Here is a 23,610-nt window from a genome sequence, read left to right as displayed (position 1 = left end):
TTAGGTGGACAATGTTATTGTGAAAATCAACGGCAACTTAGCGAAAATATGTCCTTATTTATTTCTGCAAACATAAAATTCTGAATGTAGATCTCTGACTGGAAGGGACATAATTGTCCAACCCATAGAGAATCTTGATAATGCTATAGCTTCTGGGAACAGGAAAAATGTGTATCACAAATGGTTTCTGAGTTTTTCTGTGGAGGTGGAGAAGTGCTTAGATTTAATTCTGACCATCTCAGGGAACCATGGTTGTTTCCTGTGAAATATGAGGAGTCCTACGGCATCTGAGGCATCTGATTGCCCGGAGTGACTCTCATCTGCTCCTCCTCCCCTACTGGAAAACAATTGTTTTTCCCTCAGTGATGGAGCAGCAGAGCAGTGATAGCCGGATAAGACTCTATTTTCATATCCTCCAAGAAATGCACTCATTACAAAACAGATTGGATTTAAGTAATAACTATTTACAAAAATGTCAGCAGACTTAGGAGTCAGAGTTCTAATGGTTTGCATCCATAATAACAAAAGAAAATCACTCTGCAACCTCTTCTGAGCGCCCTGTGACATTGCTAAGCAGAGCTCGCCTTCAGTTTGGAGGACCTGGCACAGAATATCTGCTTGGTTAGGTGGGTACTCTGAAAAATTCAACACAAAATTTAAAATTAGAAATGGGTTAATACAGGCAGGCCAGTCGGATTTTCTCTTCAAAGCCTGAATGACATTGCATGTGAATGAACTAGAATCAATTTATTTTCAATAGCACCACAGCAAAACTGACAAACATGGAAAGTGTTGATTTCCTTGATTCTTAGTACTAAGACCAGTACATGTCCCTTCCCAAATTGTTTTTTTTTTTGATATTCAGTAGTGATTTTAATGTAATATTTAAAGAGTTCAACATACAATTTAGGTTTAATGGGCAAGGATAGAAGCACGAATAGCATTAGGTAATGAAGTTTCAGGATCCTGGTACCAGTACATTCTGAATAAAGTTATCAGGGTATCAGCGGCCCCGCCTCTGAGAGCCCACACCTGCCGCCAGACTCTGGTAGTCACCACCTGCCCACAGAAGTCTCACATCACTGTATGTTGTTGTCATTAAGAGTTAAACAGCATGCGGTGTATTTCTTAATGATATTGGCTCGTCTCTTTGTTATGCTCATGAAGCCCCCTTTTCTTGCTTGCAGCAGTGTTTAATTCATTTCTCTTGCTCTATTGTTTACCTATCGTTCTATTCTTTGTGGCATTTGCATGACTGTCAATAGTGAACTGCTTTATGCACCTTTTCAAAGGAACCATGCAAAGTGTTCAAAGGCCTCCATCTTTAGCAGCCTCCGGAGCCAGCGTCCTGAAGCCAGCACTCACCGCAGGCGTGCCGGTGTTCACCTTGCTCCACCCCCCTCTGCACTTTTAATGCCACTCGTCTTTTTAATATCATTGCTGGGAGGGAAAGCGAATTCCATCAGATTCCCATTTCCCTTGTTCTGATGACCAGTGAAGTTGAGCCTATCGTCGTATGTTTGTTCAACCTCTTAGTAATTTCGTTAATAGTATCTTCTCTTGAACACCTCAACTCATCATGAACTTTATGCTTTCAATGTTGTGGGTCCTGTCTAAATTGTACTCCTGCTCCAAGTGTGTTCAGATATCTTCCTGTGTCTATGCTAAGAAAATTTTGTTTCCTACTAAGGTTTAAGGTGTACCTCAAGTTGCTGGTGTGTAATACTCCTGATTCATCCCGTTTGTGTCTGTCAGACCACTAGCATTTATGAAAAACGTATTATTGTCACCACCATTTTAAAAATAGCTGACTTTATATAACCAAGGTGTGTGTGTTTTGCTTCTGAAATGGCAGTTTCCCCACCTGTCTATCCAGGTCTTGTCGACACAGTGTCGGTTAATGTGAACGATGCATGCTTGCTCCTGTTCTTCTAAAGATTTTTTGATTTAATCTTGGTTATTGGCGTTTTGCCGTGAGGTTTAGAATCTGTTTCTACAGCAGCGATGCCTCCTGGGGGTTTTGACTGAGGTTATATTAAATCTATAGATCAATTTAAGGAGAAGTGACAAGCTTCTAATACTGAGCCTGTCAACCTCCCGAAAGGTTATATCTCTTTAGGACTTTTCTATTTCTGACTCTGCGTGTGTGCTGACCGTCCATGTTCATCTTCTGGTAGCTCCCCTCTCCCGTGTTTTATATCTACAAGTTGCATTGTGTCATTCAGAAGTTTATACTTTTATAATGGAGGTCCGATTTCTGATGATCTTTCTAGATATTATGAAGATGTTAAACGTTGATGGCAGTCATTAAACAAGGCTAGCTTATCTACTAATGTGCTATGAACTCCCTTACGTGCTCTGTGCTGTTCTGTACCAGGCCCGGTGCTGCAGTACAGTCTACATTGGCTCATTAAACATGAATGTGTTTTTTTGCTTTGGGGGTGTTACATGCAGCGCTGCTATAAGGAGACAGGAGAGGCATCTTTACATACCACATACTTTTTAGACCAGTGCTTTGCAGAGAGCCTCCCATGGCAGACTCCACGGTGCACAGGCTATGTATTAATCTCCAGTTTGCCGTCTAGAAATGCTGTGTAAATTCTCCTCCCACCACAAGCGCGTGCAAGTTCCTGTCTCCAGACACCGTTATTATTGCTCTCAGTCACACCCCAAGTGTTGCACATAAAACCCGTGGGCATCTATGAGCTACAAGTGTCATGAAAATGCTTCTCTTCCTTTTGGTGTCCCAGAACTCATGTCCTAACTCCTTTATGCATTCCTTTCCCTTAAAGCTGCAGGGCTACTACGTGAGACCGACGCGCGCTTCCTCTTCACAGATGGGAAGTCATCTCTTGACCCGCTGACCTGCTGACCCGCTGACCCCTCTATGCTTTGTTTTCTGGCATCCGATTGGTGTCCTTTTCTTATTTCTTAAAGGATATTTGGCTTTTCTAGAAGAGTTAAGATATGGCACCTACTAACAGGATGTTAGCATAGTCTTATTTACCATGATGTTTTCCCTTAGGATATCATGTGAAACAACTTTACCTTTTTGTAAATCCTTAAGATTTCTGTATTGTAGGTGAGCAACGGTAAGCAGTGAAGGAATCATAGTTCTTATCCTCACTGCGATTTTAAAGACTCTGAGATTATACCACTGACGCAATTGTCTGGGTGCCCAGCAGCCTATCTAACATGTACATATATACATGTCTATATGTACGTTGAACATATTTGTGTTTGGTCTGGTAAGATGGCCCTGCAGAGAAGCTTAATCCCCATGACCAGCATTATGGAGGGAGAGAACCAACTACGGCAGTTTGTCCTCAGACACCCCTGCGCCCTCCAGATGCACATACTTGCATGCATAGGCACAGAAATTAAATACATGTAGTAAAGGTGAAAATATTTTCCCAGTATCCTTTATGGTGTTCTACCTACAGCTAATGTGACTTATGACAAGCATCAAATAGAGCGAAGTAACCTTTCTGGTGTGAGATTCCGCAGCTCAGGTTGTTGGCTCTTTGTGCTTCTCTCTGCCTCTGCTTCACTTCTCCCTCTGTGCCATCGGTCACTGCCAAGACACACCAACTCACAGATGTCTGGGAAACATTTTGCCATCAATATATTCTCCCTCTGGCTTCATCTTACTTCATCTTACTGATGTTCGTCTTTGTGAGGGAGACCCAAGGTGCAAGACTTTGAAAACACTGTATTCCTTTTCATGCTTGTAAAGATATCTTTGCACTTTTCTTCTGTTCTCTCCTCATAAAGCTAGCCTGCCTGTGCTTTCTCCCAGCCCTACACTTAGTCTCTGCTGAGTCCACAAAAGTGGAGGGATGATACAGTATAATAAACCAGTCAAATAATGGCTCTGGCTTCTCTGCCTTCTTCTCCAGCTTTAATTAAGGTTCTAATGAATATGTACTTGGGGCTTAGGGTTTATCACAAATGAACTATGATCAAATCTCATTACACAGCTACTGTGGAAATGTGCCTTTTTATGTTGGAAATTATTGCTCTGCAGTTGCATGGTAGAGGAAAATTTTAGAAGTAGATGAAATACATATTTTCTCTGGAAAGTCAAGAATATTCAAAGTAGGTTATAATCTGAATGAATTTTAAATATTGGATATGATAATTTTAGGGTAACATTAAAATGTTTATCACAACCATTTTGTTTTGACTTTATACACACAAAAGTATGAACTTTTCCATTTGGCCAGTTTCTTTACAGTTTATGCTTTTTAAATAAAATAATATTGTGCTTTTCTAGAAAAAAGTTGTGTCTATGTCATTCTGAAATTAGTAGTTCTTTGATCAACCTTTTCCCTTCTGCATGTTATGACTTTACTTCTCTGTGTGTGCTAAGTATTGGAAATTTTAATTGGAAAAGGGCTATGTTTCTCTTAGGCAGTGCTTCCATGGTCATGCAATGCAGCCGGCCTAACTGCATCTCCACACGTCTCTATGAATCAATAGCGTCCTAATATTACTAAAACCTTCCCTTGTTCTCTTATGACAGCTGCCTTTTGTAAACCTTAATCAGAGTCTGACGTGTGTTTCTTCTAAATGGCGTCTGATGTGGTGTCTCTCTTCAGTTCTCTGTGGTTTCCTGTTTTCTTCATACATAGATTAAACTCTTTTGAGGTATTAAGCATCTTAACTTTCTTCTTTAATGGTTCATCACACCTAAGCTTTCACGCAGGCCTGTCTTGCGATTTTTTTTTCAGGCTACTTCCCACACACTTCCTGTAATCCCTCTGGTTTGTACTGGGTATTCTATCAGCACGGTTGTCTATTTTCCCCACCTGGGTCATTGAGTGTTATCAATCCTACCGCCAAAGTGCATAACCCTCAAAGCCAGAGGTAGTGTTAGGCTTTTCCATAGCTAAGGGCCTCCAGCAGCATTGCCATTTGGTAGATATGGTCCATCAGTGGCTCTGAGAGACCATCAGAACCAACACCATTTTGAAAGTCATCAGAATTATTTATTCTCCAGCCCCACCCCAGGGCTACAGAATAACATAGGTTCCAAATGCACTGTGACAAGAAGCCCTTTAAATGACTTAGTCTTTGCCTACATTTGATTGCTGTAGATAATGATAATAATTCAGAATATTCAAGTTATAACCATATGTGATCTTTAGTAAGAAAATGGGGATTGAGAGAAATGAGCCAGGGAAATTTTATCTCATTTCTGCTTAGTTTCTCCAGGGACAATAGTAAAGAAAAATCCCATACTGTGCTATCTTTATCACACATGCGTATATGCTCTTGTGTCCTGTTTTGAAGACTGAAATATAAATGTTTAAAGTATGAATAGTTTCTTCCTTCCATCTATTCATGAGTAAGAATTTGGCATTGTGAAAGGAGGAAAGGTTGCTAAGAAACGAATGATGGATGTTACGGATTTTCATGGTGGAAAGGAGGGTAGGCAAGGGTTGGGAATTGCTGAGTTTCAGGAATGGGAGACAGACCTTTCTCTGAATCCGTTTACTGGTCCTTAAAAGTTCTGAAGCTTACTTAAACTGTTGCTCTGTGTGTGTGTGTGTGTGTGTGTGTGTGTGTGTGTGTGTGTGTGTGTGTAATGTATGTATATATATATGTGTGTATATATATATATATATATATATATATATATATATATATATATAAGATATATTCATTGGTAGGTAGTAAATAAGTAAATTTCTGCAAGATGGTTGCCTTTATGAAACACACTTTTTGGTTTCATTCATATGAAAGGTCAGAGATCATGTATTTTTCACCCTTGCAAAAAGCTTCTGGAAGGTGGTTGTTGATTGATGATTGGTGAACCTATCTTCAGCATACAAACAGAGTTCAGGATGGCTAACATTTTGACCCTAATGACGCCCGTTTGATATGCTTTGAGACATGCTTTGATATCTATGAACTGAAAGAAAAACTAAGATTCTCGACACATACAGAATAATCCAGTGAGCATATTCCACGGAGCCGGCATCATGAACCATATTTTCAACTACTCTAATACAGATATGATACTAATAGTGTTATGGCTTACTTGTGCTGTTGTGAATCTCTATCATCATTGAGAGTGAGTTACTGACCCTTCCTTTTCCCTGGCACAGAACTATCGTACCATGGAAAGTCTTCAGACAGTGCCTGCATGAGGTCCATCAGATCAGCTCTGGCCTGGAGGCCATGGCTCTGAAGTCAACCATTGACTTAACTTGTAATGATTACATCTCCGTGTTTGAATTTGATATTTTTACCAGGCTATTTCAGGTAAGATGCATACTTTTTTAATCTGTCTATCCCCTCCTCCCCTCCCTTCCTCCAGAGCTCTGTATGTATTTCCCTTCTGTCACATGTACACGATGTACACAAAGGTATGGACAACAACCCCTAGTAGCGAGTCATTTGATTTGCATTAAGTATGCACTTGGCCATTCCTCCCAGTTCGGAGTGAGTCCTCTGCTACAAGCTTTGTTTATCAGGTCATGTGATCCTGGTAGGTTATTTACTAGCTTTAGTGGTTTATGGGAGGAATTTTTTAATTCCCTGTTTTTTCACTTTGTGAAATGGCTGTTTGATTGAAGCCATTATGGGTGGGTGTATGCCAGAGTTGTATTTCAACATCTCTTTGTCCGTGGCATTTTTTGGGTCAGAATATAAACAGTAAATAGGCCAGTGTTCTATATTTAGTATATTATGGCCTTAGAGCGCTTAACCAATTGCTTTTCTCTTTCAACCAGTTGCAACGGATGTTTTTCCATACTAGGTATTCTTCATCAATATATTTTTCAGTTCCTGTGATATTATATCACAACTTTATGTCAATGTTAATTTGCAAAATCTCTTCAATAATTTTTCTTCTGCTTTTTCCAATAACTTCTTTTGTGTTTTAATATTCATAATTATTTTAACATAGATATTCTAAAGCAAGTGGCATAATACTGAAACAATTTATTTCCTTTTTTTATGTCTTATGTATATCAAAATCAAATTCTCTAAATGCAAAGAATTGAAGTTTGTGTTTTCAGCTTTGCTTTGCCACTAAAATATGTATTATCTATGAAGTTCAATTCAAGCACTTACAAAACGAAACCATCCTCTTAAAATGCTTACACTAATGTACATGTGATAAAATTGACTAGAGACCAAGCTTATTCATATGTCCAAAGTATTATTTTAAACTGCAATATGATAAATTCTGATTGTAATATGATTAAATAAAATGTTAGATTATGAGAGTGGCTTAAGGTTTCGCATCCTATATGATTTTTGACTTTAGCTCTGGCTGAAAAGTGTGATGAACTGATCTGTATAACCAAAAAATATTACATGGGATCAAGTTAACATAGTTCAGAAACAGGGACAGACTCTGGCTAGCAACACACTTAGATTTTTACTTTATCACAATGTAAAAACCATGATTCCATATTGTATGTGGAATAAGAAATTAGATTAAATACTGTACAAAGTATGTATTTGTTTATTTTAAGTTTCTACTGGCTTAATGGTTGTTCTCTTGATGTATATATGTTGTGAGCCTATTTTTAAACTATTTTTATAATAAACCATAGCCTGTAATTTCAAAAGATTGTAAGAAGCCTTTAGAAAAACATTGTTACTCAATGCTAATCATTTGCAATATAAAGCTCCTGTCTTAAAGATTTTTGCAGAACAAAGGCTTTGTTTTTGATGGAAATCAAGGACCCTAAATGATCAGAGTTTTTTCACTTGTGATTAAGAAAGCTTAAGTAATTTTCACTGTCAAGTCTAACTTTTCCTTAGGGTCTGTTTTTGTTTATTTTTGTAGTCATAGTGTGTGTGTGTGTGTGTGTGTGTGTGTGTGTGTGTGTGTGTGTAAAAGAGAGAGAGAGGTGGGGGAAGGAGGGAGGGAGGAAGGGAGAGAGAGAAAGAGAGAATGAGAGAGAGAGACTGCAAATGACATTTTAGTGGATTTCAAGTGCTCTAATGCCTTCTTTACATATTAACAAGTGTAGGCAGCTTCAATTTAGTTAAATACTTATCCATATTACTTGACCTGTTACATATATCAGCTTATATGTAGTTTCACATAAAAATGGCCAAGTAGCCTTAATCTTCTGAGGTTTGCTTATCCTGTGTATATTCACTGGGGTGTTAAAGAGGAAGCGTAGGTCACGTAGCAGCTGTGATAACCTTTCACCTAGGTAGGCTATTGGCAGTCGTTTAGAAACAGTTAATTCTAACAGTAACTCACCACATCCGATGAGTCCTCTAATTTTTGAGATTCTTCATTCTCTCCAAATTAAATACTTCAACCATAATCATCATACATGTGGCTTTAAGTAAGAAGAAATTGGTTCTATGATATTTTCACTTTCGCTTTATTTTTACATACAATTAAAAATTGAGTATTAATTCTCTTCAATTCACTATCACCAAAACTTTATATTTATACAGCCTTTAATAAACATGTAAGTTGTTTTTTTTTTTTAATTTTACTGCTATAGGTGCATAAGCATGTGCTTGTTACAACTTGATAATGGTGGTTCATTAGTATGCAATTCTTACCATCGTCCTGTATTATTGGGGTTTAGTGTTTTCCATATCATCTGAAACTGAATGAGACACTCATGGGGTGTGGGGTCTGAAATAGAGAAAGTAGCACTGCTTTTTAGAAGACAGTGAAGGACAGGCAAGCGCTGAAATGAGAACAACAGGCAGTATAGGGTCAAGACCCCTTTGCTTCCTCCCACCCTCATCCATACACCACAAGTAACTAAAGCGAATGCTGTGACTTGAGAAGAAAGTGGCTGCACCGGGTGGTGGTCCTCACTCCCTTTCTCTCCCCCACCTTTCCCTCCTTTTTCTCTTCAGGTCTCCTAGAATACTGTGATAGGAAGATACTACAGTCATGCAGTGAAACCCAGGATCTTTCCCCTTTTCCTTCCCCAAAACTGCAAGCTGGTTTCTCCTCACATTTCCCCTAGTAATGGAGAGCCCTGGGCCATTGAGAGATAACTATATTAGTGTGTGTGGCTGGTATAGTATAAGGAAGGGACGTTTTAGAGAACATTCTAGTCAAAGTGGAACATCAAGCAATGATAGACTAAAAAAAAAACATCTGAGAGGAAGGAAGCCGTCAGTGATACCCAGCCTTCCAGGGAGTGTCTGACTAGACTGGAGAAGACTCCTCTTCCAGCATAAGACAGCGTGTCTCTTGTTGTTTATTAACAGCCGCCTAGAATTTTGTGAGGAAAAAAGGATTTCCTTAAATCCCAGACAAGTGAGTTATAAAATAATTAAAGGATTATTTTCTCTGAAGCATTTATTTCTCCTTCTTTAAGCGGGTGGCTGGGGAGATGACCTCTGACTGTGTGAAGTGGTTGCCTTCACAACACTACAGACTCATCCTGTCACACAAATATTTCTGCACTAAGAAGCTGCCCTCTGGCTTACTATCTCTGGGGAGGGCCTAGCCTTCAATTCATCCTGTTTTTAGTTGTATTTTGATTTGTTAATTGGTTCTCTTTAAACCTTCGGATTAAAAACAATCTATAATTTGAAGAATGCATTCGGACATCACTGTAAGCAGCTCTAGTATTTGTTTGCTATTCCCTTAGCCATGTGCTCCTTAGATGCTGGAGCAAAACAATAAAATGAAAACCAGAGTGTCTGACTTGACAGGCACTCCTCAGTGGCCTATTTGACATGCGCTGATATTTTCCCATGTATTGTTTTATGCAGTTTCAGTCAAGCCTTTAGAGGAAAATTAAAAGCATGCAAGCGGGGCTGGCGTCTATGCTGCTAGTGTTCTCAAGAGCTCCTTCCCAATCCAATTAGATGTGTCGGTGTGACGAGGAAATTCCCTAAAGAGTATTCTTGTTAAGTCAAAAAGACTAAACAGCTCTTTATCCTAAATTACTCTTTCTTGTTATCCTCATTGTAAGGGACAAGGTCCTTGCAGAATTCTGCCTTATATGCCAGAAACACGAACAAGTTTCAAAACAAATGAAAGCCCGAACTTGCCTGGCACAGTCAAGGCTGGGTGCCGGTTTCAGCAGCTTGAAGTTGGTGACACAAGACACCTCTTTTTTTTTTTTACATGGAGGATTGGAGTGGAGAGTCTGGCAGAACAGATGGAGTATGCTGCCAGCTTTGGGATAAATGGAGCCTCAGCCTTGAAAGTATTACACAGATGATTCATCCACACCCTGCAGCAAAGTTGCCTGTTACTGGCTGCCTTTTGTCTCTTGCCATGGTACCTGGAGAGACACCTAATTAGATTAAGAAAGATTGATATGAAACACATGTTTTGTGAAAAGTTTTTCTTCTCACTGAGCTTATGTTCAAACCTTAAACCTTTCCTAGGTCTGTAACTGAGCTAGGTAAAGCTAGTGTGAGGTCTGGAGCTTGTTATCTCAGAAGGAACCTGCCCTCTAGAGCCAGCCTGTCTGGGTGCAGCCATAGCAACCGGATCACCATGTATCTGATGCTGCATGAGTGGCTGGGATCCAGGCCTGAGCAGCACGAGGATGCTCCTTGACCTTACATGGCTTGTGGTTATTGTGTAACCTTCTCCAGAACACTTAACTTTCGTAACACGGATTCCTGTTAGATGCCTTCCTTTTGTAGGAGGCTTGGGGAGAAGCAGTGGACAAAATAGATGTGAAGGATGAGAACTATGGCGAGAGATAGCATTAGGTAGGAGGGTCTAAGAGGGCCTCCTGAGATTCAGAAAATTCAAAGACTAAGGTAGGGGAGGGTTTTGTATTTGCGACTAGTAGAAGGGGCATTGTGGCTACACCAAGAAAAGCTGAAGTGACAGCTCTTCTGACACGTAGAAAGGATCCAACCTGAAGGCCAATTGGTCAATTATTTCATTTTGTAGTGATCATAAATTCTCTATTGAGGGTCCACAGTGTGAGGAACCTGCGGTTTTCCTTGTGCCCTCTCTGTTCTATTCCTAAGAACCATGCCTTCTACTTAAACACATCTGTAAAATTGAAAAGCTATGGCCTGTTTGGCATTGTTTACAAAGGTTGATCTAAGACTCGGATTGGGTTAAAATTATCAAGGAGATTCTTTCCCTAAGCATGTGAGCCAGTGTCCTTGGCGTGTGCTCTCTGCATAATTGCTTTCCATTTATTTATGTGTTTAGCCCTGGGGCTCTATTTTACGGAATTGGAACTTCTTAGCTGTGACACACCCGGGGTACATGGCATTTCTCACATATGATGAAGTTAAAGCTCGACTACAGAAATACAGCACCAAGCCTGGAAGGTAAGAATCAAACACTAATACTGGACGATCTGCTTAAGGAGAAAACTCCCTGCCGTTCACGCCTATGAAAATTGGCCATAGCCTCCAAGGCAAGGGAGTATGGGAAAGCAGGAAGACTGAAAGGGTGCATTTTAACTGAGCCCTTAAATTGATACATTGACTTTTGACATTGTCATTAAGAGGAAAGTGATGTTAAGAAGTTTAAAGATTCTGTAATCCTCAGTTCTCTTTCTCAAATCAGTCTGGGATATTTTCATGGTAGTTGTGTTGTGTACACAGTGTTCCTGTTTAAACTTACGTGTGTTTAATTGAACACTTGAGTATTGTGCTTAAGACTAAGTAAGTAATTTACTTTTGTGGGCATTATTTTAGCACAGTGTTGAGTAGTTCAGGTAGTATCTATGATTCAACAGAATAATATATACACATAAGTACATAAAAAGTGTATGAATTTATAGTTGCATGCCAGTTCAATCCCATGCCCTTGTCAGTTTAGCATGCCCCACTTCTTTATATCTTCAAAATTCTGTTTTGTTTTTCAAATGACTAACCTGAGTGACTGTCACAGGTCTTGGTTTCTAGTCAGTTCTGTTGTCATCGTCCAGGAAATCACCCCTCACTGTGGCTAATAAGGGACTGGAAAATCTATCTTTCTCAGCTCAGAGGATGTCCTCACATGTGGCACCTAAATATGTGTTAGGCACACAGTCAATGACGTCTAAGCCATAGTCCATAATTTCTAAGCCATAGGAGGCATAGTCCTGGGGACAGTATCAATTGCATCCGAGACCTGCCCTGGAAGGCTTTACATTTTAGAGTTGGTCACTGTACCGGTAGACTGTTGCACTTTTATGAGAAAATGTTTTCTTTTTTAAGCGTCCATTTTTTTGCTGGTCATCGTTGTTTGCCTGAGCTTGGCCTTTAATGCAGGCTTCTCAAGTCAAATTCAAGAGTTCTAGTTCCTTCTCTGATAATGAAAGGGCTCGTTTTTTTTTTTTTTTTAAAGCATTTAATACGACATATTCCAAAAAGCTAGTGGTACATAAAGCCAGTCAGGGTCCCATTAAAGGCCTCTCTGTAAAACCTACAGACCGGACCTGACCCAGAGCAGTGGTCAGTTTATTTTCATATTTTCCAAAGTTTAGCTGAATCATTTTGCTTCATTCAAAGTTCACTCCATGAAACCAATACTAGATTGCAAATTAAATGTGAAGTGTGCTTTTACTATTTAAAATACATAGGAAACCTTATGAGCAGATAATCACTTGCTTTGTAAAATATCCCTGTAAGTGGCTCTTTTTCTTCGAAAGTATTTGTTCTCTGGCTTCACAGAAAGTAAAACATTTAATTGCATTCCAACGATATTGGAGTTTCTTAAGTAGTGCTTAATCTGCCATAAATAAATATGTATACATAAACATAATATATAATATGTAATATGATATATAATATATGATATATATAAATAAATAAAATAGATCATTAGCTTCCTGTCCCAAAAGAATGTTTACTGAGCATGCAGAAGGTCTTGAATTTGATATCCAGCACCCCTTCAAAGAACTGGGAATCTTAAAAACTTAATCTCTTCATTGCCTTTAGTGTTAAGAGTGGCTTTCAAACATGAGCACCCTTATAAGGCAGATATATCTGATTATGTTAATCATGCCATTTTGAAGAGCAGGCTGCTACAGCTGCAAGTGGGACTTTACTTCTTCCTAAGGGAGGTGGGGCCAGCTACCCACAGGACGGTCAGCAGCAAATGCTTTAAACAGTGTTGAGCAAATGAAACCGAGCAGAAGCTTAGCTGAGAGGAATAAGTCGTTCTTCATTGCCATCTGTGGCTCTCACAGACTGTTACTAATGGCACACTTTGTGTGGAGGTCTTGAACTCCTTCGTAATGACTGGTTTTAGAAGCACCATCATGAAACAATGCAAAAGAAAAGATGTTTACTAAATCCTGACAATTTCACAAATATGCAAGGTGCATAAATAGGCAATTACTTTAAAAACAGTAACAAATGAATTTTGTAATTGTGTGCATCATTTTGCCATCACATTCTATCTGTTTTCTAAAATACATAGTACCCACAATCTCTGAGATTTCTACGTTTTATTCTTTAATTGAAAGTATCGTGCACATTCTTAGTAAGATTTTTTATTGGGAGGATTTAGGTCCTGAGTGTTATTTATGAGCATCATGTGCATGCAGGTGCACCTAGAGGTGGGAGAGGATCGCATGTTCTGGGACTGAGTTCCCGGGCGGGTAAAACTTACCAAATGTGGTTGCTGAGAACCAAACCTAGGTCCTCTGCAAGGACAGCAAATGTTCTTCACCACTGGGCTATTTCTCCAGCCTCTCACATTTCTTAATGTAACAAGTGATCTTCCAAATTATAATTCATAAATCTATATTATTTGAGAATAATTTTCATAATATAGCCATTTGTCTGGTTTAAGTGGAAATATTTTTCTTTTTCTAATTAGTAATATCAGTAATTTATAGGTCAATACTTTATCATCAGGGTCTCTTAGGGGAGTCAGTTTATACTAATTTGAAACTACCCTTTCTCACAGCTCTGTGAGCTCTTTCAACAGACTCTTTTTCTTGTTCAAAGCCTCACTTTCTTACTAATTGAAATGTAATTGTCCTGTTTACCATTCGAGGTTAATACATGTACCGACAAACCATCCTATATGCTAAACTATAGCAGTGTATGACTTTTTTAGTGAACTCTATCAATAACTAAAATATGAGAAACTTCTCTTGCTTTTCCCCCTGATGTATGCATTCATGTAACAACTTAAATGTTGGCTCAACATAACTTACTTTTGGTCTGATTGATGAACAACAGATTGTACAATCCAGATACTAATATATTGATTGCAAGATTGAGTGGCATACAATCCTATAAAGAGGAATAATGTACTGAAATAAATAAATGATGATAGATTCAAAGCCATGCCAGTATCTCCTTTTATTGGAAATTAATTTGAGAGATTTATCACTCATTTGAATGACCGGTGTTTGAATTATGTTGGCTGCCTATGGAAAAATATTTGAATGGCATGTTGGGTAGAAACTATGAATTTATCAAGTGTGCTTTGTAATTGATAGAGTTCAGCTATTTTGGGATTTGTTTAAAGATGAATCACTGAAATGCTTGCAAGAAAACATTAAACAAGTCTGTGACCAAACTTTAATGCCTAAATGGTAAAGTAATATATTGGATTTCTGTTTCAGTTTCTGTGGTGGATAAATTAATTATTTAGCTATTTGCTTCATTTTATCCTTCTCCAAAGATGATTTATGTCACAGCTGTATCATAGCAGCCGCAGCCCCACACATCTCTATGCTGGCGGTAATAAATCTCTTGGTAGTTTCCAGCCTCATTTATTTTAAATAGAACTCTGGAGATACTTAAATGAATGAGAATTATTATCCGTGTTTCTTACACAGATTGATAACAGTGAGGTACAGTAGTGGTAAATTGTGGAAGGGGATAGAAATTTCTATCAGAAATTCTAAATGATTCTGCTCAAGAAGTCAAAAAGATTAACAAATTGTTTAGCGGTTGGCATGCCTCCTTGAGTTTGACGAACACCTTTTTATTCTGTTTCGTAGCTACATTTTCCGGTTAAGCTGCACTCGGCTGGGACAATGGGCCATTGGCTATGTGACTGGGGACGGCAATATCCTACAGACCATACCTCATAATAAGCCCCTGTTCCAAGCCCTGATTGATGGTAGCAGGGAAGGCTTGTGAGTATGAGCAATTCTTTCAGTTTGCAAATTTGAAAACTAGGGACTGTCTAGGCCCAGGACAGATGCTAAGGCTAATGATCTCATAGTTTGAGGTTTACCTTAAGACCAAGCAATAGACGTCCCTTCAGTCTATTACTCATGCCTAACCTTCAATTTTATGACCATAATTATATGGAGCAGACACATTCCAGCATCAAAAAGCATTGCTGAAACACAAAAGTGCTCTTAAAATATGTGTATAGACTATTACTACTTCAGAGTAATTCATTTCTGTTATTTTGTGTAAAACTAAATTGAGGCTACCTTTTGTGCTGAGTACTAGATTTTTCCTTCTTAAGTCAAAGAAAGCTCACTGCTCTGTCTGTTACTGTATGCAGATATTCTGTTCTAGAACTCCAGTTTTCTCTCTGTCTAGCATAATTTTCAAATATTGGTTACTCTACTGTTTGTAGACACTTCATTTAAAAAAAATGATTTTTGTATCAACAATAAAATTTTGCAGACTTTTTCATTAAAATGGTCACTATTACATATTTTCAAACTTTCGTTAAGCTCTGTGATATAGAGAAATGTTCAACAGGTCAACTGTAGGTTCCCATCACTTTTACTAAACTAGTTATGCTAACAATAACATTACTATCACGGTTCACTAAAAATGACATTTGATAATAAATTTGATTTTCACTATACTTATGAACATAGATTCCTTATTGTAACTTTAGCTCGTTTGATTTTTAGTATGAAACCTTTATCTGCAAACCTGTCTGTGTGACTCTATTGAAGTCAGTGAAGTGTGGAATTGTCATATTTTCCATTTTTTCTGATGTGTACGTGCATGTATTACATGGTGCACATTTGGGCATTGTGCACATATGTGTATCAGCGGGAATGGAAAAGGTAGGAGAGAGAGCCTGGGAGACTGAGAAAGGACACCATGGGAGAGCTTCGTTATTCAGGGCATAGTTGTGGCTTAATTCTGTTCTCTCTGTCCATGGGATTTTCAACATGGCATAAATATGGGACAGTTTTGATGCTTCCAATAAAGTATGAAACAAGCTACAAGTAGAGATTGATGTAAGCAGTTTAGAATAGGATGTAATCCACTACCAAACTAGCTATTAACTTTATGAGGGTATATTACAACCAATTGTAACTGAAAATTATTATATAGTAGATTAGTTTATATTATACATTTCCGATTGAGAAAAGTGGTGCAAGAATATGGTATTGGTTTATGGGAAAAGAACAAATGAAAACGTGAGCTTAAATGTAGAAGACTGATTAGACTGAATGCACTGAAGCCTCATATACTAAAATAATAAAGCTTCTGTTTAAATTCAGTTACCTTTATCCAGATGGACGAAGCTATAACCCTGATTTAACCGGATTATGTGAACCTACACCTCATGATCATATAAAAGTTACACAGGTAAGGATAATATCTGGAAACATAATGAATACCTATCTCTACCACCTCAGAAATAAATCTGAACTTCACCTACATTGTGTTCCAAAGCATGCTCCAGTGTTTAATGTGATGATAGCATCAGGAATTCTTAGAGTACAAAGAAATTTAATGATTTCTTCTCGATAAATTTCTTGTTGTTAGTGATAAATGCTTGCAATACAATATTGATATATATATATATATATATATATATACAGAGAGAGAGAGAAAGAGAGAGAGAAAGAGAGAGAGAGAGAGAGAGAGAGAGAGAGAGAGAGAGAGAGAGAGAGAGAGAGACAAATCAGTATGCAGATTCACAGATATAAGGACAGAACTGGATTAAAACCAGAAAGGATAAACGATCAGTTTCGTGTGAAGGTTTTTAGAGTCAAATGCCTACTGGAGGAACACCTGGGTCCTGAGGGAGAACTCTTTACATAATTCTCAGTAAAGGCAAAAATGTAAATGAACCTTGTTTTGGTCGTGTGTTTGGTAGTGAACACGACATGTGTTTCTTTCCTGTGCAGAGATGATCAGCACACAGTGATACAGTCACTGTGTCGGTTTCCACAAAACAACAGATTCCAATACTAAACTGTTCAGTAGTGGGTTGAGTCATCTAAGCCGCTCACGGTGCTTGTGTGGTGACCAGCTGAAGAGCGGGAGCCATGTGCACTCACTGGGAACTTACCCATCTTGTCCCATACAAATCTCTGTTGATTCAGAACTGACGTGTACAGCATATCAGCTCTAAAACTTACATTGTATAAGTTCACTTTTTAAATACAAGCTGCCAGATATGAATGTATGAGTGCACATTCACAGACATGCCAAACTAGAAACTGTAACAGGAATTCCTGAGGAATCGAAGTGAGCATGAAGGGGGTACTTGAACACTGTTTTGCTAAGTCTATTTTTATAGTATCTCACATTTTAAATATGTTCATACATTGACAAACAGTAAAGGTCAAAGGTGGTAGGAAAATGTTTATTGGTTTCAGTGTCCAGTCTTGATATGATGACGTATGAGAGACACCCAGCAATTTAAAATTTCATATGACTGCCATTCTTTGCATTGTATAGCAGTTTTATAGTGTGTTGTCTAATATGTATAAAGAGATCATTCCTTATTCCGAATCTACTTTCTAAAAACGAAACTGGCTGGGCCTGACTTCATTAGGCAAAACACCTTCCTAACATATCTGAACTTTTTAGTTTGAACCCCAGTGCTACAAAAATAAATCAATGAAAGTATACATAAGTCTCCCAGAATAGTGTGATGTCCTCGGTTTCACATAAAATAGTCTTACTCCTGAGAATGCACTAAGGTCCCCCTGCTTGTGACTTGGGCATGCTGTAATCGCAGACCAGCCTGGGCACGTCTCAGTACAAGTACAGGGTGCTCAACCATTCATAACTTGTTGTGGATTATTTGGTAATAATTCTTTTCTGCTTTCTTTCATTTCCTTGTCTTTATTTAGCTTACTAAATATCAGGCAGATATCACAGTGGACGAGAGTTCTATGCTTGCATGCATCTGTATGTGTGTATATGTACGCACAAATAGAACATTCCAGTGTTTTAGTAATCACACAGTAAGAATCGACACTCATGAATTCTACTTATTCATTGATGTTCATATGCATTTACTTCACTAAAACATGATTTCAGTTTGACGTCGTCAGTTTCCTAAAGATACCCAAGATAACACTTGCTCAATTTGACAGTGTAGGAAGAAAAGAAAAGAAAGAAAAAAGAAAAGACCAAGTCCTTTATATTGCCCTCCTAACACTGAAGTTGTCTGTGCCTGTTAAAGCCAGTCCTTTCTTCAAGCAATAGCGTAAAACGTCAAATAATCTAGAGCATTAAAAAAAAAACTTAATATAAAATTAAAGCCAAGAGCTCAAATGTAGTAGAAATTGATTTTGTAGATCAAATTGTGAATATCAATGTAAAATGTGTCCTTAAATGGTAACATAATTTTGACAGGTTCATGTGTGGGATATTTACCGTAAGTCATTGTATTTGAGGAGATTCGATATGAACACTTCATGCTAGAAAACCATTAATCGTCGGCCCTTCTTCCCTGTGTTCCAGGAGCAATATGAACTGTATTGTGAAATGGGCTCCACTTTTCAGCTGTGCAAGATCTGTGCAGAGAATGACAAAGATGTCAAGATCGAGCCTTGCGGGCATCTCATGTGCACTTCGTGCCTTACCGCGTGGCAGGTACTGCGGAGTTCTCTGCAGCAGTGCGCCTTGATCCCCCTCACACTTCCCCTCTCAGCTCTCTACATCTCAGTCACCCAGGAAGTAATACTCAGAACTGTTGTATATAAGACAGTAATTTATATTAAAAAAGCCGTACCATGTTGAATGCATAAAAATTGATAGTTTTGCTATGTTTTGTAGTTCGTTTCTTTCACGTGTGTAGCTTAAGTTCCTGTTGATTATAAGTGGTTCTGCGTGTGCCTTGTTGTCAATGTCATGGTGACAAACTGATAGCACTTTACCAGGTGAGCCCATTCAGTCCACTCAGGTCATGCTCTGGGAAGGTTTTGAAGCACATTGAACCACAGCAGATACATCGTATGCTGTTGCTGTCCATCAAATTCCTTTTCTCCTGATCCATGGTTCATGTCTCACACATGTTTATGGTTGCTTTAATGAGACCAAAACAGGGGAATCAGAGAAACATGTCTTTGAAGCAGTTTCTACCCAAACAATTTCCAATTTTGAAAAACTTAGTCAAAGACTAACTTCTAACTTCCTTCCAGTCCGTGGGTTGTCAGTCACTAAATACAAAATGAGTCAATGTTTGAGAGTAAGGCCATGAAAAAGCTGTTTTCCCCCAGTGACTCTTTTTGTTGTGGTTTAACTGTTAGAGAAGTTGGGGATTTAAATTGCGCATTTTGGCCCAATTCTAGTTTAACTATCTGAGAGACTATTTTGATAGAGCCATCTTGCAATTTGCTCTTTAATGTAGCCCTGTTAAAACTAGCATATGTTGGTGAAATTTGGGAATCCAAACATTTAATTTTTAAACCTTAGTCCTCTCATCCATTGGCTTTCACTTTCTAACCCTGACCTTCTGATCCTTCTGATATAAGAGAAATGTAGGGGGTGTGGGGGGGGATGAAAAGAGCTGTGTCAAAGATGATGGTACCTGTTGAACACACAGATTGGTGAAAAGATGTGATGACTTCCACAATTTCAGTCACTGTCTGAAGAGACTTTAAAAACAGGGAGATGAGGAGGCTAGCTGATTTAGGTTTCCATGCTTCTCTGCGAGCTCAAGGGCAGGCATCATTGTCACCCAGGCAACCTGCCCAGCATCTCTATGGCTGTTCTTCTCCAGCATGCTTTCAGTTTATGTTTCCTACGTTTTCTTGGTGTCCTTGCCTGCATTTCTTGCAACCCATTCGTTTCAATGATGAATCTGCACAGTTCCTGGGAGGTGCTGGAAGAAGGAAGGACTTGGTGTGACATCAGGGAGAGTTATTCCCAGCAGGTGGGCACCCACCCTGCTGTTTCTGGTAAAGGCCACCATTCTGTAAACTTAGCAAGGCCTTCCTGAAGACGACTTCCATAAATTTTGATTTGCCCGCAAATGTCAGATTGTTCTGCACCTTAGGGCACAAAGTGTGGTTGACCTTTTACCTCCGCTGACTGCCTGTGAAGGCGTCTGCTTCACCTGGCACCCATTCAGGATCACAGGGTGAGTGCCGAACTGAGAAGAAGCCAAGTCGAATCCCTTCCTCAGTCTAGCGATATGGTTCTTCTGCATTCCTGCATGAATTTAGGCTGGTGCACACCTGGGGCCTAAATCCACAATAGAGCCTTGTTATGCATTCTGGGAGTTCGCATGTTTGATCTAGCGCTGTGTGTGCTTAATATCAGAGAGGTTGGTGGGTGAATGTAGTTATATTTGTTTGACTGGAATGAAAGCTAGCGTTTAATGCACTTTACAAATGCCAATAGCACTGTAGCCCAGGGTGGGTTTTAAAATGTATGCCTGAGTGTAAAACAAGAAAAAGTGTGTTAATTCTGTATACTTTGTGAAGGACTGCTTATCACGTTTTTCAGCTTTTTGTAAAGCTTTTTTCAGTCTGTGTGTTGAAGGGCATGGGATTAGTTCCAGCTTCTTCCCCCTCTATTTTTGATGCTCTGCCCTCACATCAGCACGGCCTTGTGCACACTTCCTCTTTCTAGCGGATAATCAGTTCCCAGATGCCTTGCATACATTTTCATATTGATGTTAGAGACCTTACATGTGGAGCTGTCCAATAGTGTCATAAATTATTAGCCTTCACCGTTTCCCCTTTTAATGCTTAACTACTTCTCAGTTTTACTGTTAGAAATTGAGGAAGTACATACATGATCAAACACTGCAAACAGGAGGAAAGTAGTAGTTATATAACAAATAATAAATTAATAACATTAAGTACAGTTTTAAAAAGTAACTACTTCAAAGGTGTTCGTGAAATGAGAGTCCCATTTAATTATATTTACACCACTAACCAGTACTGTTATCCTAAACTGATGAACAGATTTTGCATATAGACAAAAAAAATGGCAAAATTTTGATATCTTCTCACAAAATGTTCTGGTTCAATTTGAATTCCTCTCTATAAGTACTTCCTGATTATATTGTAAACATTTCTGTGTATACCCATTTGTGGTCTAGAATATGGATTTCTGATGCAGGGATCCCTTTGCCTATTCACGTAGTACGGGTACATGAAAATTAGTCGGTTTGTAATATTCAGGTCAGATGTTATGGAGGAAAGTGGGGAGGGGGAGCTGGGGGAGGGAAGACATGAAATTGGTCTAACTGGACAGTGCTGTAAATCTTCAAAGGAAAGCGCCATGGAGTGCTTCGCTAGACAGTTCTTCATGAGAACACATTACCTTTCAAAGACCATGGCCTCCTCTTTCCCTGAGAGTGAACCTTAAAACCTGTAGCCACAGATCTATTGTTCTGTGCTGTGGACATTGACCCCCATTATTTACCTCTGGTGCTAGCTGAACCTCTGTCACCGATGGCCACAAGACCTGGCTTCTCCTTACTCTGTTCTTAAAGGAATATTTGCAGTGATGTCGGATGCACATTTTCCCCATTCCTAACTAACTCGTCATTTAGACAAGGCTTGAAATTTCTAAAGTGGCAATCTGAAATCACTTGTCTTTATAATGTTTCCCTAGCGAAAAAACTCAATAATTAGTAGACCTGTCTACACTTGGGTAAGGAACATTCCTACATCCAAAAATAGGTGTCACTCGAGATGCCCAACTAATGAGGATATCTGTGTGCAAAGCTTTCCAGTTAGTACATGAGCAGCAATATGGTGTGATCCTTTAGACATGTTATTTAAAAAGTTAACCTTATTAAGAACAAGTGTTACAAATTTAATTCAGTTAAAACAGTGGAAAACCATTCAGTAACAACCCTGTTGGGAGCCTCCCTGGATCTAACTGATTGTGCGTGAGCAGAACACAGCTATAGAACATTTCTTTCATTCTGTCATTTATTGTCTTGAATCTAAAGTTACAGATTTACTGGAAAATCTCTGAGTGTTGGAGCTCCGAGCTGAAGGGCAGGTCGTAACAGATGTCTCTGTCTTTTTGCTTTGCCTGTGTTCCAAAATGATACAGTACAGGCTCATTTTTTTTTCCTTTTTTTTCTTTAAAGCTATTAGTTTTACTTCATGGGATTGTCCACTGTTACAGCCTTATAAAAAAGTTAAACTTTAAAGATAAACCACTCACAGCAAAAATCTATCGTTGTGGTTTGTCAAGAACAATACCCTTTAACAGAAACAAACCTGGACACTTAAATATTTGCTCCTCATGAAGTCAAGCCTGTTTCTTTGACTTTTATTTTAAGGAGTATCTCTTGAGCAGCTCGTGTCTCTATAGCAGTCTCTGAGCAAAAAACAAGTTCAGACTTAGTTTCTACTTTAAACTCACTGCTGGAAGTTTTATAGATGGGATTTCTACCAATAATTACCTGAAATGAGTATCAGCTTCTCCTGCAGGTTTAATTACGGACATTAAACCGTTTCCTCTTATTTACAGTTCTTTGTTGGTTGTACTGATATGAAAACGATTTTAGGGAAATGCATGCCTCCCAAGAAGTTAGGATGTATCCATCGGAGTCCAGCAGGGAACAGGGAACCTGGACTGCAAATTATGTGTTCAAGAAGGTGCATTTTTAGCAAGTCGTTCTTCACTAAAATTGTCTTTCATTTGATGCCCTATTTTAGTTTAACTCCAATTCATTAGAGACTTAAATTTGATGTAATTAACAGCAAACCTAAGAAAGGCACAGTAGTGGTAGCTGTTACAGGCTGTCAGTGGGTGCTCTTTAATTGCTGTCATAATGGCCTATTAGTCATGCCTCCAAAGAGGTGTCAGATTTTTTTTTTCATTTTCTGAAACATCTGTGTTATTTAATAAATTGAATAACCATGGAAGAGTTTGCAGAGAATACGAAATAAGTTAAATAATAAGCTTTCTGGAACATTCGAAGCTGGGCTGTCCTGGGTACAGCTTCTCTGTTTCACTCTTGATCAGTAAAGCTTGCAGACAGCCCTCTCACTTTCCCATGTCAGTGCGAGTCTGAGAAAACATGTACGTGCACAGCCCTGAGTGCACCATCTTGTGTTCCCCACAGTCTGTAAAATGATGCTGTAATGCAGAAGCATCAGCATGTACAGTGTAAGGTAAGGAGCTGTGATTCTCTTTTTAAAAACCAAAAACAACCAACCAAAACAATCTGCTGACTGACTTCTGCGCTTTCAAACGACACAGACAGCAAACTGAGTTTAATTGTCCCACATAAAAAATGTCAGTGCCAGGCAACTCTATTGTGAATTCCTGCCAACAACTTTAATTTTATTAAACGCAAAAATGAAGTTCTGTGATTTTTTTTTCCCCTAGATTTTTCTTCAGACACTTTTGAAGGAAAGACTATTCAGTGCCCGAAATGCTAAGTTAGCAAACAGTGAATGCACTCACGTCTGTGAGTGTGGCATTAATACCATATGATTAAAGAGAGCATTGCAGAGTGAGGCAAAAATTGTGCTCACCGCTATGTCTCCGTAAGAAACAGATGTGTTCTGACTTACATTCACATTT

General features: G+C 38.8%; 1 protein-coding gene across 15 annotated transcripts in view; it reads left to right on the top strand.

Annotated features, from left to right (window-relative positions):
* The window catches only part of Cblb (Cbl proto-oncogene B), a 167,065-nt gene that overhangs the window by 87,496 nt on the left and 55,959 nt on the right, over nt 1-23,610 (top strand). For 12 of the 15 annotated variants that reach the window (XR_015632574.1, XR_015632573.1, NM_001437715.1 and 9 more), the window contains exons 5-9: nt 6,114-6,270; nt 11,138-11,259; nt 14,883-15,020; nt 16,365-16,452; nt 18,568-18,699. Coding sequence is in view for 13 of the 15 variants with exons in the window: in NM_001437715.1 (NP_001424644.1) it covers nt 6,114-6,270; nt 11,138-11,259; nt 14,883-15,020; nt 16,365-16,452; nt 18,568-18,699 (637 nt within the window). In the remaining 2 variants the exon portion in view is untranslated. Of the gene's footprint in view, nt 1-6,033; nt 6,271-11,137; nt 11,260-14,882; nt 15,021-16,364; nt 16,453-18,567; nt 18,700-23,610 lie in introns of all 15 variants that reach the window. The other 3 variants (XM_087575387.1, XM_087575385.1, XM_087575386.1) reach the window with 1 other exon arrangement.

The sequence above is a fragment of the Rattus norvegicus genome, chromosome 11, assembly GCF_021556685.1.
Source record: "Rattus norvegicus strain SHRSP/BbbUtx chromosome 11, alternate assembly SHRSP_T2T, whole genome shotgun sequence".
Classification (NCBI taxonomy): Eukaryota; Metazoa; Chordata; class Mammalia; order Rodentia; family Muridae; genus Rattus; species Rattus norvegicus.
Note: the sequence above shows the minus strand (reverse complement) of the source record. Positions and strands in the feature narration are given on the sequence as shown.